The 17,064-nt window shown below is 47.9% G+C and overlaps 1 protein-coding gene across 2 annotated transcripts in view; it reads left to right on the forward strand.

Moving 5' to 3' along the window:
• PDLIM1 (PDZ and LIM domain 1) overlaps positions 1-14,639 on the forward strand; it is a 44,700-nt gene extending 30,061 nt beyond the window's left edge. The window contains exons 4-7 of one of the 2 annotated variants that reach the window (XM_084210337.1): positions 2,747-2,937; positions 9,253-9,407; positions 12,343-12,460; positions 14,110-14,639. In XM_084210337.1, the coding sequence (XP_084066463.1) occupies positions 2,747-2,937; positions 9,253-9,407; positions 12,343-12,460; positions 14,110-14,296 (651 nt within the window). In that variant the 3' untranslated portion in view covers positions 14,297-14,639. Of the gene's footprint in view, positions 1-2,746; positions 2,938-3,163; positions 3,226-9,252; positions 9,408-12,342; positions 12,461-14,109 lie in introns of both variants that reach the window. The other variant, XM_084210338.1, reaches the window with a different exon arrangement.
• Positions 14,640-17,064: the final 2,425 nt, after the last annotated feature.

Raw genomic sequence — 17,064 nt, forward strand, 5'->3', positions numbered from 1 at the left:
GAGGGTGGTGGTGGTGCCCTCCGGGAAGAAGAAGAAGATCTCTGTTCTCGAGACCCCTCGCCCCCAGGGGGTGAAATTTGGAGGGGACATGTGTCCCAAAAGTGAGGGACTGTACTTTTTTGGAACTGGGCAAAGCATCCTTGAAAGGGAAAACCCTAGAGGCAGCTCTGGTCCATGCACAGCGGTGAGAGCACTGGGCATGGAAGGAAGAGGTCACGATGGCAGGTGATCTCTGGGTGGTGCCACATGTGACAGGGAAACACAAGAGGTTCCAACTGAGTTTCCAGGGGAAGCCCATGGCGCAAGAGAGACTCCTTTCTCCTTGGTGATTTGAGAATTATCTAAAGGGTGGTGATGGATCGAGAGTTGATGATCTGAAGGGTGGATGTATGGGAAATCTGGTGGGGGGAGGAGGAGGAAGGAGACATGTAAGGTTTTCATTCCGAGTTCTGTGTGTTTCTCTTTATGTATAGTTGTAGGTCAATAAAGTTTTTCCTTTTTTATTCTTAAGCTGGAGCCTGCTTTGCTCTATTTGTGATCACATCTCACAGCAAACACCAGGGAGGAATTTTCATGGGGACGCTGGCATTGCACCAGGCTCAGACCATGACACAAACTCAATTCAGCTTTGCTGACACATTCAAAGATTCATCATGCCCATGTGCACATTGGGTATGTAATTAAGACACCTAACTTTCTTAGGAAACCAGAGTTTAAAAAAGACCCAACCAAACTGTAAATTACTGCCCTTTCCTTAATTTTTCATTAAAGCTTAAATGTTTCCTCAACACAGCTTGTGACGTGATTTCAAGGTGGAGTCTATTTGACCTAAGAATATAATCCCTTAGCCTAAACCATCTCTCTCAGTCTTTCACGAACCTGACTATTTATGTGCACATCTGTAACCCTCTCCCACCCATGGCCTCTGAATGGTGGGCTACCATGTGTATTTAGTGCTGATATAACTGTTCCCCATGGTTTGATATACGGGCTAAAATCCACATTTTTGCCGTGGGAAGGACTATTTTCACAAGTCCTGTTATGTGGTTTGAATGAGATTACAACAAAGGGAGATTAGCTAATTACTCCAGGGTCATTTTCCCTTTAGTGTGTGGGAAAGTTTAATGGCTAACATCCATACGTATTGGCCAGAAAGCTGTGGGAGAACAGCCTCATCACTCCACACCTGAACATCTTGAGCTACCCCGCTGATTTCAAATGACTTGTAACTCATGAGGGCATTTGGATCCAAGCCACTCTTCTCTGAGGGATTCTGTGCTCTGCTTGGTGCCATAAATAGCATTCGAATGCCATGAAGTGAGATGACTCCCATCTGTCAGTCTGGGAAGGCTAGCCAGCTGCTTAAGGAAGTCTGGAGTCAAAAAAGTGATTTAAAGAAAAATCTGTAGGGGGATTTAAGTCATCCTTTTTGTCTAATGAGTGTTTATCTTGTAACTTTATCTCTGCAAACAAGTGCTGTGAGATGTTCATAGGGCAGTAAAAGCTCACGTCATTGCTGTAGAAGTCAGTGCCTGTTTAGAGTGGGAGTGGGAACTAGTTGTGTTAGAGCTGGGACCCAGCAGGCTGAGAAGTGCCCCCTTTCATCCTGTGCCATTGGCTGTTAGCCCTGTATTGAAGCCATGCCCAATCTCTATGGCTGGCTGAAACATTTAAAAAATCGTGTTTTGGTGCCATCTCTTAGCCCTCAATATCTCAGCCACCTCTGTGTTTGTTAGTCCTTTCTTATGCCTGCTCTAGTGAGGCCAAATTATACTTTCTTCTTGCTTTGGTCAAGCATCTTCTCTGGGGAGAAATAAGCCCTGGATATTGTTATCTCTGCCAGAAGGCTGCTAATTCCCAGCCTGCTGAACTGGTGATAGGGCTTAGAAATGTCCTCATTTTTGTTAGCACTGCCTGTGATTAAGAAGAGTCCTAGCTCAAGTCTTATTTAACTTGGATTTGCCCTTTTCCCTATTAGACTGTAGCCTGTGTTTCTAAGTATACACTACTACTGCTGGAAGCCTCCAATTTGCAGCAAACACAGAACATCTGGGTGATATTTTGTACTTCTGACACTGAAGAAGTTGCTGAAAGTTAGCTGTCACTGCCTGTGGACAATCTTTTGTATTAACAATGGTCATCTTCACACCTTTGTTCTGGATTTTCTTGTCTAGAAATTCCAAAGTTGTTCATCAATGGCAGCTGTGTACCCTGGTCTTAGCTGAAGGAGCAGAGATGCTCCTGTGCACTTGTAGTAATGACAAATCCCTTCTTTTTTGGGTTGCCTTATCTAAAGGAAGCCAAACTTTCAGTTGTCATTGAGAAGCGCTCTTCTTTCTGCCCCTCATTTTCAGTTTTCCATAGAAATCAACCCTGCTCTTGGGAATTGCAAGGAATGCTTAAAATCTGTAGTCTTGCATGAGGAAGTTGGTCCTGTAGCTTACTGTAGGCATGCAGGAGCTCCCGGGTGTGGGGCACCTTGAGCTAATAGCTCTGGTAGTGTTTCTGAGCTCTTATGTTGCCAGTATGTCAACACTGAAATGTCCTGAAGGTGATCCAGAAGCCATCCAGGATGGGCCCTCGTGCCATCTGGGGGATGCTCACTTGCTTTGGTGGTTGTGGTCACCTGCTGCTCCGCTGAGCCCGCACATGAAGGCCACCTCTGCAGTGGCTGTGGGGCTGCCCTGTCACATCCACCTGCTTGCCTGAGCACCTCTGATTGTTGCCTCTGCTCCTTTGCATGCAGGAAATAAGGCACATAGGAAGCGCGCACAATCGGAGTGCAGTGCCCTTCACTGCTGCCACAGCTTCTGCCCCCAGGGTGATCACTGCTCAGTACAACAGCCCAGCAGGCCTCTACTCCTCAGAGAACATCCAGACCTTCAACAGTGCAGTGGAGACAAAAACATCACCCGGGGCCCTGGAGCCTACCAAGCCGTAAGTACCTCCCTCACCCCTCCCTCCCTGGGCCTCCAGGGAAAGGCTTCCGGAGACACACGGCGAAGGTACCCGTCTGCTAAACCAAGAACAGCTCTCTTTCAGGACAGCGGAAGGGGAAGAGGCACAAACGTGGATGTTGTTCCCAGGGACAGGGCTCGGAGGAGTGGGGAAGGTTTCTTGAGGCGCAGACACGGAATTAATGCTGTTGTGTTTCTTTGTTTAGCAGAGACCGACGCAGTTTCCGCGTGCGTTCAGCATGACCTACCAGCCCGCTGGTCTGAACAGGTGCCTGATAGCTTGTTACAAGCACTTCCTAAAGTCACTGTTTCGCTGCCATGCTGGGCAGGAAGGGCACCAGCAGGAGGCACACCCATCCCTGTTCCCAGTTGGCCTGGGATTCATAGCCAGGCTCTGCCTTAGTTTGCATATTTCTGTGGTTTCTTATCAAACTTTGCTTTTCACTGGAGTTTTAAAAAATAGCTGAAGCATTCATTCCATTTGAGGGATTTTATGTCTGAGATTGGAAAGGGTCCCAACCTTAAAAGGGCCTGTTCATTTTTGTGTTTGCAACTGAGCCTCACCAAAGACATTATTTTATCCTAGATTTTCAAAGTTCCCCTTTTTTTCATTGGAGGTAATAAACCAGAAGCTACCTGATTGTTTTCTGGCTGTGACGGTCAGGTTGCTTAACTGCCCTAAGTCTCTGCATAGCAGTATCAAACTGCCTCAAGGCTTTGGCTATTTTTTTAAATAAAAGCTGGAAGACCAGTGCTTTTGGTACCACTTGATTAAATTTCCGACTTGAGAATGGGGAGGCAAAAGTAACTTCAGCCTCTGCTGTTGCAGGGCACAAAGACCTGATTGTGATTTTTAACACAAGCCTGACGATTTTCCTGTGAGTGAAACTAACTCCTTGGATTGGCAGCCCAGTCTGCAGCATGGTCCCTTCTAGGCAGTCACAGTGCTGCAGCTGGCAGACAAGGTGACAGATTGTTCTTCATTTGCTTCTGGTAGACTCAGCAGCCTCATTCAGGAGCTGGGCAAAAGCAGAGCAAGGACAAGGGAAATCTGACATTGCAGTAACCTGATGGGACCATCTGGCAGTGAGATACCATCCCTAGTCTGCTCTGATGTCCCCTCCACGTGAGAGTGCTCACTGGAAGCCAGGTAGATCGTAGCTGAAAAATTGTAGCTGATCCCTTTCTCTTGCAGGGATCAGCAAAGAGGTGGGTTCCTTCTAGGGCTGTGGCTCACTCTGCTCCTCCTAGCAGGAGCATCCATTGCCAGCCCTGCTCCATCTTGGATACATGGCATCTCTTTCATCCTTTCCTTGCTGAAACACAGCAAGTTGCAAAGGAATGCTGGGAAAACTCTGGATGAGGCTTTGACGCTAAATGCTTTTGTTTACAGAGTCATCAAAAGCAAATAAATTACTGCTGGTTTCAGTGAGAGCCAGGGACCTCAGCCTGCTGTTAAAAACCCGCTGTAGTCTCCCCAGTGCAGAAGCACAGGATGTCTAGGTTCTCCCTTCACACAATCTTCCAGCTGCCTTTAGATTCCTGCCCATCTGTTTCACTGAGTTATTTGGTACATACCTGACATTGCTCTGGGTTTATCTGACATTTATCTGCATCCCCATCCTGCATCCTGCAGATACACAGCCTGTCTGAACCCAGCACTTGATTCTGCCACTACACATGGTGACGTGACTGGAGACCTAGTCCATGCTTCATCCTTAGGGGGTGTGTGGTATAAATGCAGGGCTGTAGTACATATAGAAATAAAAACAAATATCTCCACTGGATTTGATGTCACAAAGCAGATGGGGACGGAGAAGCCCCACTGCTAAGCACATCTGGTTTGGGATGGGAGGTGGTGAGATTACTCCTCAGTAGGATGCCATGGCTAGCTTTGAGGAGAGCAGCAGTGAAGGTGGCGTTCTTTGTCTGGACAGTGGGACCACACGTGTGTGTTAGGGATTTACTGTAAAATGAAACCCCTGCTGCCACTTCCTCATGGCTTTTACAACCCATGCATTTGCTTATCAGTGGAGGGCTTGCTTTTTAGTTTTTGTGCGGACCCATCTGGAGCGTAGACCAGAGGCACAGCATTAGCCAGAAGCCTGTAAATTTGTGTATTCAGTGGTGTGTCCTTAAAACAGTATTCTACAGCTGCTTGATGGCTTGAAGTATTTGGCTTTGCCCTTCATTAATTTCTTTCTTCTTTCCTTTCTTCCTCCTCTGCATTTTCCCCTCAATTTGGCAATGTAAACCCCAAACAAACCTTGAACAGCCCACCTCCCACTGCCCGTGTGGGCGCGTGGGCTGGCAGCTGCCCATCGCCGGTGGGTGCGATGCAGGCTCCCGTGGCCTCCGTGTACGACCCTCTGCAGAGCTCCGAGCTGCGGCGCAGGCACAGCACCTCCTCCAGCCCCAGCCAGGTCCGAGTGGGGCCTGGGCAGCTGAAGCACGTGGCCCAGGTCTGCCCCAACAGCCCTGTGGAAGTGGAGGTGCCGGGACTCAAAGTGCTGCACGTGCAGTTCAATTCTCCCCTGCAGCTCTATTCGCAGAGCAACATCATGGACACCCTGCAGGGGCAGATCTCTTCTGTTAGCCCTGATTTCCCCAGGTAACCTGCCCATGGCCTCTGCGGCCAGCTCAGCACACCTGCTCATCTGCATTTCAGTGTCCACGAGTCCCTTGTCGCCGTCTGTGGCTCATGGCATTGTCCGGTCACAAGAAAACAGCATTTACATTTCACCCTTCCAACGTCAGTGCATGACTCTTCACAGGAGCTTTCTCTGCCTTGTGTCTGTGCCCAACACCATGGGAAATACCAAAACATGTTTTTAGTGTGTCAGTATGTCCACCCTGCACACCCACACAGTGGGACTTGACAGCACCTCGTGGCTTTTCTGGAGGAGCTACCTGCAGCAGATGGATTTGCTGAGGGTAGGAGAGTGCTTTATCCTGAAAGCTGGTATTTTTCCTGCACTTGAAATAACTTCTGTTGTTTGTGACTGACAGGTGTTGCCATTCTTTGTTCTTTTGTTTCATTGGCCATGGGTGTGTGCTGAGCATGTTTCATTTCAGGCTGGAGCAGACACCCATGCTCTCCATCTTTGGCTGACTACAGTCAGGAGTTTGGAGCAGTCTGACAGGCACCAGGCACGTGGAGGGACAGTCTGTTCCCATCCCTGCCTGCTTGTCTTCAGAGGTTGCTGCAGCACAGGCTACCTCTGCCCAAAGGAGTGGAGGATGCTCAGCATGCTCTGAGGTCTGCAGGACCTGTGGTGAGCTGCAGCATCACAAAGCCTGGGTGCTGTTTGATGTCGACTTTGTGGTACTTGGGAACCCCGTGGCCTGTGCCTCTAAGTGACAGCCTCTGGTTTTATAGCAAGGACTTCAGTGTCAGGACAGGTGAAACAGAAAGCACCCATTTATGGGTCTTGCAGGAGTCCAGTCAAGGATGAATTGTGACCCTTCTGCTATGTGACCAAGCAGCTTGCAGCTGTGTGACATGCAGCCCAGGACAGAGGTCAATCCCAGGGCTTCCATGGGGCAGAAAAGGGCACAGTCAGATCTCATGGCTCCTGGACTGCTCACGGTTCCCTTCTGGGAACCATGTACTTCAAAGCAGAAAAGCTGGTGTCCTCACCCCTGGACACACACAGCCAAGCTTTGCCATGTGCAAGGAGCCAAGAGATAGTGGGAGACTGAGGATTTACTCCTGCCTTGTTACTCAGTGCAGTTGCTTGCTGTAAGTCAGTGCTCTGGCTTGTAGTCAGTACCATGCACACCAGGAGTGGTCCCACTGACAGCTCTCTGTGCTGGCCTGGAGAGCTAATAGTGCTCACAAAGGAGCCCCAGACATCAGCAATTGTTTAATGGCAAAAGGGGGTGCTCCAAGCACTGGGCATTCCTGTAGCCTTGAGACCCTTGTAAGCTTTGCCAAAATAGGCTGGTATAAAATAGTAAAATATCATTAGTAAAAAATAAACTGTGCATTTTGAAGATTCTGTGCAAGACTGTGTCTTTATGGTTTTTATTACTATCTTCTTGCCAATATATAAGGCTCAGTGATCAAATATTAGTCAGTGTTGCAAGTTTCCCATGGTAACAGCATGACAGTAATCCAGTAATGGTTGTGTGAGTCTAAGACCCAATGAATGTTGGGGTTGTTCCCTACAAAGTTTCTGCATGAGGGAACTCGTGTACACAGAAAAGGACACCAGTTGCTGGTGATTGCTGCAGATAAAGTACCTGTGTAACAGAAGGTGCCAAAATCAGCGGGCATATAGAGACTCAGTATCTTGCAGGTTCAATTTCTGTGCCTGTGGCCTTGCCCTTTCGAAAGATACATATACTTTTTGGAGATATTGTTTCATTTAAGCAGCATGGCCTTCTGCCCTGACAGTTTGAGGTATTTTACTCTGCTGGTACAAATGTGAGTTTGATGGTTTTTATAGCCTTTTGGACATCTTGTATGTGCAAGTGGACATATAGGGTGCACACCTGGGAGAGCTGATCTGTATGTTATGCACTGCCACAATGCATGGTTGAAATGTGAAGGCTTTGTTTGAGTCTAATGCTTTTTAAGATTATTTAGCCTCTGCCTTTTGGATGCATGTTATTGAAACATTCTTAGTATGCAAACTGCAATGAAAGGCTTCTTGCATAATGTTTTTATGGATAGATAGAGCAGTGGGAGTATATGAGTTTACATGAGATGAATGTCATGTGGAGCATGGGCCATCTTCTGTCTAATAGAAGGCACATAATTGTTTTATTTGGGTAAGAAGCTTCAGTAACTGAGATTCAGACTTCAAAGGTTCAACTGTTTGCATGTCTCATGTGCTTCCTGCTCCACTGAAAATTGCTAAAGATGGAAACATTTTATGAAATCCTTTTTATGGAAATAGCATTTTATAACTCATGTGATGATTTTACTTCTGATGCTTGAAGAGTTTATCATGTAGAGTAACTCCCAGATGACTCAATCGGTCATTGGCATTGAAAGGATGCAGTTGCCTCCTCAAGAAAAAGATTTCCCTCTGCAATTTAGTCTGAACTTCAGGATGTTTATGTACTTTTCATGCAATCACAGAGTGCAAGAATGGTGAAACTGAGTAGACCATTTACATTTATAAGACTACATTATAGAATTGAGCTATAGAGGAGATTTGTCAGCTATTTCATTTTATCGTATGTGTTTTACTGCAGCTACAGAACACAAGGTAGGCAGGAACTTCCTGTGTCCTTTAGTCCATCCCTTAGTCCAGCGTTTGCAATTTAAACCACTGATTTAAATAATTCCCACTGCAGATTTGTCTAGACTGTTTTCAGATCCTTTAGTTTGGAGGTTCCTCGCTGTCCACAACAATCTCCTCTGGTATTTCAGTATCAATAGACATATTGGAAAGCTTTTCCCAAGGGGTATTCTAAATATCCCCCTGCAGTTTAACCTATCCTCTACCCACTGCATGGGGAGTATCTTAGGTACTGCCTCCAGACTCCTTTTTACTCCCCAAAGACCCTTTGAGTGGCACAATGACCACCCTTTCCATGACCCTGTGCTGCCCCTGAAGCACCTTGGACTCTAGGTCGAGGATGCAAGTCCCTCATGACATGAGGGGTGGCAGCAGCACCTCAGGGCAGCTGCACTGAGGGCTTAGCCTTAGCTGGCAGAAATCTCTGCCCTCAACCTGCTCATTAACCTTAGTAAAATACTGTAAATGGGCTCCACCTAGAAGAATAATAATGCTCACTTGATAACCAGACTAAATTACTTCCAATCAGACAATCTTCTCGGTAGACCCTACAGCTGTTACTTCATGAAGGTGACATTTGCAAGCTATTCATAGGGTACTTGCAAAGAGTTCTTTTTAATGGACTAAACTTAGTTTGAGATTCACAGTGGTGTAAGGTAGCAGTGTAAGGTAGTTTATGCACGCAAGGAACATGCATGGATGGCACACCTGCTAGGTGGGATTCCCATCCCAGCACATGAATTCTTTACTTTCCTATTAACAGAGCTGTGATTTCCTGGGCAGGTTTTAGCTGCTGGAGTGTGAGGTCATTGTGAAGCATGAACCCTGGCTGGGGGCAGTCGGTGAGCAGCTGCTGACAGCAGTGTGGGCACACAGCCCAGCCCAGCGTGCCAGCCCCACCCGGAGCACACCCAGCACCTCCCGCAGCGCGTGTGCTTTGCACGTTCATTCTTCAGTCATGTGATGCATCGTGAAAGTTTTGCTAGAGGCATTTGCTTTAGTGTTCATCCATTTAACAGGAGGATTCTCTGTTCCTTCCTCAGTTTAGATCAGCATAACCAGACCCCAGGCAACATTGCCATAGACAAACAATCTGAGGTTTACAAGATGCTGCAGGAGAATCAAGAGTCAAATGAGCCACCCAGACAGTCTGCTTCGTTTCTTGTGTTGCAAGAGATCTTGGAGTCAGAGGAGAAAGGTGAGTACCTGATCTGAGCTCTTCCCCTCTGCTGTTCTTTGGGTTGAGTAGCATTTAAAACTTTATTTTCCATTCAGCTGTTGAGTGTTCAAGGTAGCACATGTAGGTGTCTTCTGCAGAAACCTACAGACCCTGTCACTAATTCCATCCCTTTCCTCCCTATTCTCTCAATTATTAGCTTCAATGTCTATGGGCCCACATCATTGCTTAATCATTGAGTGAGTGCTCCGGAAATAAACCCTTGCAACATTTAGTTATCAAGAAGGAATTTTTAAAGTTACAAAATCTCCTATAGTTTCTAAAGTTTTGCCCCCTTTAAGATAGTATTCACTGACTAAAGACCATCCTAGAGTCAAGACTTTGGATGGTATCACAAGATAGTGCTCTTCAGTGAGTCCTACTGCTTCTGAACTCCATCCCCAGGGGATACAAGAAAAAGTGTCCCCTTCTGCAGCTGAATGTAAAAATATAGAAGCTGGGTTACAGTGAGCAGTTCATAGCTTTTAACCTCTGAAAATTCGCTCTTCTTGGCATTCTTGATCTTAGGCCTGGACTTGTACAATTTGGAGCTATAGAGTTTAAGATAAAAAAGCCAATTAATTTATTTGAGGGCTAAATCATGCTCTCTTCTCCCCTTAAATAAAATAAATGAATGGGAAAAGAATTCCAAGAATGACCTTTTTTTTGTCCTTAGGCCAGTCTTTTGTGCTATTAGCTTGGCAGTGGTACATTCAGTTTAATCCAAAAAAAGCCTGGTGCTAAGATATTCACCACAAAGAGAAACAGATCAGCTGGTAAGTCTGAGGGATCTGTAGGGAAACAGCAACATGAAGGAAATAAGGAAACAATAGGAAGAAAGAAACCAGGATCATGGAGTCTCTAATATGCTGTTAAAATATCTACCTGAAAGAGTCTTTTAAATATTGAGTGTTTGCAGCTTGCCCTCAGGGTTCAGCTCCTGCATGGAAGGAGTAGCCCGGACTTCTCACGAAGCCAAGGTCCTCCCCTGTGCTTAGTAGTGCGAAGAAGATAAGAAGCAAAAGCCTCTCTGTTTTATCTTTCTTTGAAGATTTGCAGCATTGTTGGGATTCTCTGGCACAAGGTTTGCCTGCCCTATCAGGGGGCCAGGATAGGCTCTGGCATTATTCCACAGTGAGCTGACAATGCTCCATGGCCCAGCCTGCTGTGCTGCTCGGCCAGCAGCAAACAAACACACACTGCTGTGAGTCAGATCATTGGTGTGATAAATGGTACATTGGATGGCATTCCCTGTGATGAATGGCACACTGGATGGCATTCCCTGTGATTGGATGGCACATTGGATGGCATTCCCTGTGATAAATGGCACATTGGATGGCGCCTTCTCCCAGCCGGGCTCCAGGCAGTGGTGTGTGAATGACAGCTGTGAGCCACTGCCCAGCTGGGACAAGGCCCTTGGGGCATCGCTGACTGTGTGGGCTGCACTTACACCAGCTGAGAGCCTGGGCCAGGCACAGCAGCCGAGTGTGGCTGTTTGGAAGCACCATGGCTGGTCTTTTAAGGCCTGACCCTGTACTCAAAAGTGGAGAGTGTTTCACTGAGTGGAACATGCCACGATTCCTGTGGGTGCTTGATTAGGAGATTTAAAAATGTGTTGTCAATGTTGCTGATAAGAGCAAAGTGCCAGGGAATGAAGAGAAGTGATAGGAGTCTGAAAATGTGATTGCTGCTGCTTGCTTCCCAGTGAGGGTCACTTGCAGCAACTCTTGGAGGGCAGGTGGCTCTTGCCATGTTTGGAGGGTTAGGGAACTTGCACCTCTGGACCAGCATCTGCACAGAGCTGGGTGTGAACATCTGAGCTGAAGGCTGTCCTAAAGGCAAACCAGAGCAGCATCACCTGCCCCACAGCTGAGGTAGGCAGTTCCCCCCCTTTTTGCTCTTCTGTCAATGATGCTGCCCTGGGCTGTGGTGAGTCCCTGACATGGCTGGTCAGCAGGGTTGTCTTTGGAGGGTTTTTCCCTTGCGCTGGGAATGCCCATTGGATGTGTGCTCTTGGTTTGACACTGGTCTGAAGGGTTTCATCAGTGTCCCTCACAGTCCAGGGTGTTTCTGGTGAAATATTGTGGGAGTCTCAGCAGCCTCCTTCCCTTGTTAACTGGTGTCAAACCCCTTAGAAAAGTCATGTAGATGAGATTAGTCCCATCATTGGTGTCATTTTATAAATGGCTCCCTTTTCCCTGCAGATATTTAAAGGCTTCCCTCGTATCCCACATCTAGGATCCACTGCTGATTTAGGCATCCAGCTCAGCACAATGTCTCCTGCAAAGGCTCTGCAGGAGAGAAGGCCGCCTCTGCCCCAGAGAAGTTGCAATAGGGAGATAGGTGGAGCATGCTATGCAACAGCAGGGGAGTGCAAGGTTATCCCCAGTGTCCCAGGGCTCTGCGAGAAGGAGTTTGTTAACTAAATCTTCTAGGAGTCTTGGGGGAACCAACTCCACTGTAAAACAGACAGCAGACTGGAAAAGGGCTTTGACAGTCCTCCCAACAGAACACCCACCTCTTTCTGAGCTCAAATCTGGGAATCTGCTTGGCTCTGTGTGATCAGGACATATCAGGCAGACTCCAGTGCTGCCAAGGCTCAGGCTTTGCTTTGCTTTGTGCATCTGTGCATGTGAGACACATCAGCTGAAGTCTGATGGGCTTTTAAGATGAGAAAATAATCTCTTCTGACTGCCCACCATATCAAGCCCTCACATTTCCAGGGCGAGGTTCAGCTGTGTCCCTCCTCTCCTTCCTCCCCACACATCCCTAAATCCCTGTCCACTTTCCATGCATGAATCCCTGCCTCAGAGCTGGGATTAAAGAATATCATGCCCCCAGCAGAGCACCTGCTTGGGAAGAACAGCCTCAAGCCACGCATCTCACATGCTCTGAAGCACTCTCCTTCCACCCCCAGGAGACCCCACCAAACCGTCCGGATTTAGGAGTGTCAAAGCCCCTACCACAAAGGTGGCCTCATCGATTGGGAATGCCCAGAAGCTGCCCATGTGCGACAAGTGTGGATCTGGCATTGTGTAAGTAAGCCTGTCCCTGGGGTTGCAGGTGATCAGCCCGTGCCTGTGCCAGGGGCTCAGGTAGTGCACCCAAACAGCTTCACTTACCCACATCCAGTGCATCCAGGAGACTCAAGGCACGTTTATTCTCACCAGCTTTAATAACACTAACTTTGCAGGTCCCTGCAGTGAGGCAGGAGGTGGGTTTCCATCTACAGATCCGTATCAGTGGAAACCAGAGCAAGTCCCTGTGACTCAAACCTTGAGGCAGTTGTTGCTGCAGTGTTTGGCTGACCTGAAATCTGTTTACAGCATTTGGAAACAAAATGACCTTTTCCTTCGGGGCCTGTGTATTTAATGCATTTCCTGTCTCAGTGCTCCCAGGCATGGCATGGAGACTTGCCTTGGTGACCAGAGGCAGTGGGGACTGCAGAGCTGCGTTCTACTCCCCACTCTCACACCTCCACTGTGTTTATGCAGACATATTGGTTTTTGTCTTCATGTGGGTAAAATCCAACTCCAGCAGACATGGGGTTTGGGTTTGATACAGAGCTGCTGTATCATAAGTGCAACCACATGGGGGACCCAGCATTGAAAAACTATGTCTTAGAGTTGCTCCATTTTTCAACCTCAAATTCTTCAAATTCTTCCTCTGCAACCCCCTTAACTTAACAGCTGACTACACAGTAGCCAAGTACTGGTAGCCAAACCTGCATTGTCATGGAAGAATTCTGATTTTTCAGATGCTGCCTGCCACAAGCTATCAGATTATTGCTGAGACCCGCTACCCTGTGATTGCGTGGTCTCGGCATGCCTGGAGCATCTGGACCAGCAGATTCATTAGAGAGGCAATCCATAGCCTGTAAAATATGAATCAGTGACAAACCCTGTAATTATTCAACCAGCTGGGTAGGTCTGGAGAGAAAGCACAAGGCCTTGAACAGCACTCAAAACTAATGAATTACAGAAAATAGAGATGGCTGCTGGAACAAAATAATACTGGAAAATTGTTGGTGGGGCTGACGGCAGTTAACAAACTGCTGTGTAGTTTTTGTAGTTTTCCTAGTCATCTGTTGGGCTGAACTGTGAAGTCTTCAGTAAGAGCTGACCCACATTTGGCTGGATCTGTTCACTGCAGCTCCCAAGCAGCCGTGTCTGAGATTAAAACAAGGATCTAGTCTCTGTACTTTTCCCACACATCGGTCACTAGCAAAAAGGCAGTGCTGGCTGTGCAGTGTTCATCCCTGCATTTCTGTATTTGTTTTGCCATCCAGTTGGTTTGTACCTGGATTTTGCTTCCCCAGATGGTCAAGGTACTGCCTGCCATTTGATCCTGGGCATTTGAATGCTGTTGTGCTGTCTGCAGCCACCAGCTAAAGATGCCATCACAGTAATTCTTGCCACCACAGGTGATAGAACTATCCCTGTGAAGCTTATGCAGGCAATACTGGGAAACACTTTCTAGAGGAGAGTTTCCATGCCAGCATATGTTTGGCTTCTAAAAGTGCTGTTAACATTGCCTGACCAGAGGTAGGGCCTATACTTCGACTTGTTAGGTAGGAGCAGGAGAAAATGGTTCACCTTTGGGACTGGTTTGGGTCTGGGCTGAGTGGGCGGTGGCTGGGGAGGAGAGAGACAGTGGGCACTGAGCAGTGCTGGTTGCTCCCCAGAGGGATGTTTGTGAAGATCCGGGACAAGCAGCGTCACCCCGAATGCTACGTGTGCAGCGACTGCGGCACCAACCTCAAGCAGAAAGGACACTTCTTTGTGGAAGACCAGATCTACTGCGAGAAGCACGCGCGGGAACGGGTGATTCCCCCGGAGGGCTACGAGGTGGTCACCGTCTTCCCAAAGTAAACATGCTGCTCACAAAGCCAGTGTGGATGATTTATCCTCTGCTGATTCTCCTTGGAGAGCATTATCCCTACCCCCTGCAGAATCTTGTTTGCAATAAGGAATGTTAGGCATGGCTTTGAATTTTCTTGTCATTATTAATCCTCCATCTGTTCACATGAATGTCACTAATTGTTGCACATTCTTTTCATCCTCTCTTTCACTTTTTTTTTAATAAACAAATTTTTTTTCCTTCAGTGTGCTGTCAATCACACAGGAAAATCAGAGGCCAAAGTCAGATTACAACTTTTCTGTGTTCTAGTTATTTGCCATCTGTTTGCCTGCAATAAATGGGGTGAATCCACAAGCTAGAAGTGTCTGTTTTCTGCTGTTTTCCTTGTGCATTGGATTGTGGCTCCCAGAATGCAGTGCAGCAGAAGAGGTGCCCAGTGCATGGCTGTGTTTATCTTGGAGAATAGTGGGAGGGATTTACAAAGTTGAGTCAGGCTGGTCTTGCAGCCGTCTGAGCTGTGAGCAGCTGCCTGCTGGCACCCAGCAAGGGGCAGGTGGGCACAGCCAAGCTGCAGAGCAGCCTGGTGGCCTGTGCCCAGTGCAAGGTAGTCGAGAGCTGCTTCCTCTGTGTCCAGCACTGCTTCATGATGATGGGACTGGGCACGCACTGTTTCCTGCTACTGCATCACCACAGATGGCCCTTTGTTCCCCAGTCACAAACTGAGCTCTATGAGAAAAATGATCACATGGTAATTGCTGGAAACCAGGGAATCTGAGAGTGAAGAGGGGAAGGTTTAAGTAGCCACAGTCCCTGTTCTGGCTCCCCCTGGGGGGAACCACATGTGGCTGGCCAAGGCAGCAATGTGCCCCTCGTGCCCTGGACAAAGGGCTGATGGTGTGGTGCCTGAGGAGCAGAACCTCCACCCGTGTAGAGCACAGAGGAGGCCTGCAGTGGTTATTTCTCTCGCACCTCTAAGTGAGATGATGGCTGTTCTTAATCATGTAAAAATAAACAGTTTCTAAGATGTGTCATATTTCCTTTAAAACGGATTGCCAGTGGTTTGTGGCTGCACACAGGCCCTCTGTGGCCAGCACAGGGCCCCTGGAGTTAGTGGGTGCATCTGCAACAGCTACAGACAGGGTCATGTCCTTGCCCTGGAAAGTCCTGTCTGTGTTCACCAATGCTGTACTGCTGCACCCTGTGTTTCCTCTCCTTCACAATGAATCACACCACAGCACAGCTGCACTGTAAAAAAAAAAAAAAAAAAAAAAAAGAGCCAAGCAATAAAGCAATAAACCAAATAGCCAAGCTCAAACCACAACCCCAAAACCAATCCTCATCTGAGGTACAGCTGACCTGACACCAGGCCTATACGCCTCCTGCTGCTCAGATAAAGTGCAGATTTTGGGCAGGTTGGGCAGGGGACTAGTTCACCAACCCAGCTAAATTTAGTTCGTCCTCTCAGGCTCCTTCTATGGGCAGAGGCAAGCAAGCGAGGCTGCCATAGCTCAACCAGCAAACTTTGTTTGGATCATCCCTGAGAAAAGCCTGGCTTCTCTGGGCCGTTGGCACACATCAGCACGCACCTGCACAAACTCCAGATAGTAACACAAGCAGCTCTTTTTCAAGGTGAGAGTGGAGGGATTTTTTTCCCGCTGGGATGATGTCTCCCCTCACTACTGCTTAGGGGCATTAATTCTCACCTCTCCACAGGACGCTTCCATAGGAAAAGGCACTCTGTGCTGCAGTGTTGGCAGGAGGGACTGCACAATAAGCCGGTGCAGTGGTGGGAAGCACAGACCTGCAGGGGTGAAGGAGTGACCCTGCAGACACAAACTGTTCAGCCTGTATTGTGGACCAAGTCTCCAGCGCAGCAGTGGGACTGTGGCTGCTCCACACCACCTGCTTTCTCAGCAGGCTGGGGGCTCAGGGCTCCCCCAGGAAAACACTGGCTGCTGAGGCCATCTGGAGCTCTGTGTCCCACCCCGGAGCCTGGGCGGAGCCCTCCGGTGCCTACAAAGTCACTACATTATTTTGTACACAAGTGTCTGTCAGCAAAACAAGGCTCATTCCAGGAAAACCTCATGATTTTGGGGGCAAGGGCATCAGAGCCTGGCCCTGCCTGGCATTTCCCGGCCCTCCCACCCAGCAACACGCTGCAAACGGGTGACAAGCCCTGCTTTGTGCAGGGCCATGGGCTCTGTCACCGGCCGGAGCTCCTGCAGCCAGGCTGGCAGCACAGCGGGCAACGCTGACTGCAGGGGCTTGGTGCAGGACTCGGGGACTACAAAGATCTGTGTAGCAGTCTGGAAGTGTAGGTTTCTAATGTGGACACCAGAGCTGATCCAATTTATTACGTGGGAATGGGTTAGGTGAGGAAGTTCACATTTGTTACTTGAGGACTTTGATCACGCTCTGCTGTGGCTGGCTGAGAAAAGTAATGTATTTAGCTTTTATGATGTAGGGCAAAATATTTGACAACTGCAGTGTTCACTGTAGTCTGACTTTCCAGATTCCTTGGGAGTTAAACAGTTGGCATCTGCAGTCTGTCAACAATAACAACATAGGTTAAAAAGCCTTGCAACCACACTGAGCTGCCTGCTTTAGAAGTTATCAATAATGTAAGAACACATAAAAAGTTGCTATGTGAAGCGTGTTGGGCAGTTTGAGTGGGTGAGCATCCTGCCAGAGGGAGTGTCTCACAAAGGTAGCAGCCCAGCACAAAGCACAGTCTATTTTAACAACAATTACTTTGATTTTGCACCATATTGCAGGTTAA

The sequence above is a fragment of the Fringilla coelebs genome (genome assembly GCF_963513975.1).
Source record: "Fringilla coelebs genome assembly, chromosome: 8".
In the NCBI taxonomy this organism is placed as follows: domain Eukaryota; kingdom Metazoa; phylum Chordata; class Aves; order Passeriformes; family Fringillidae; genus Fringilla; species Fringilla coelebs.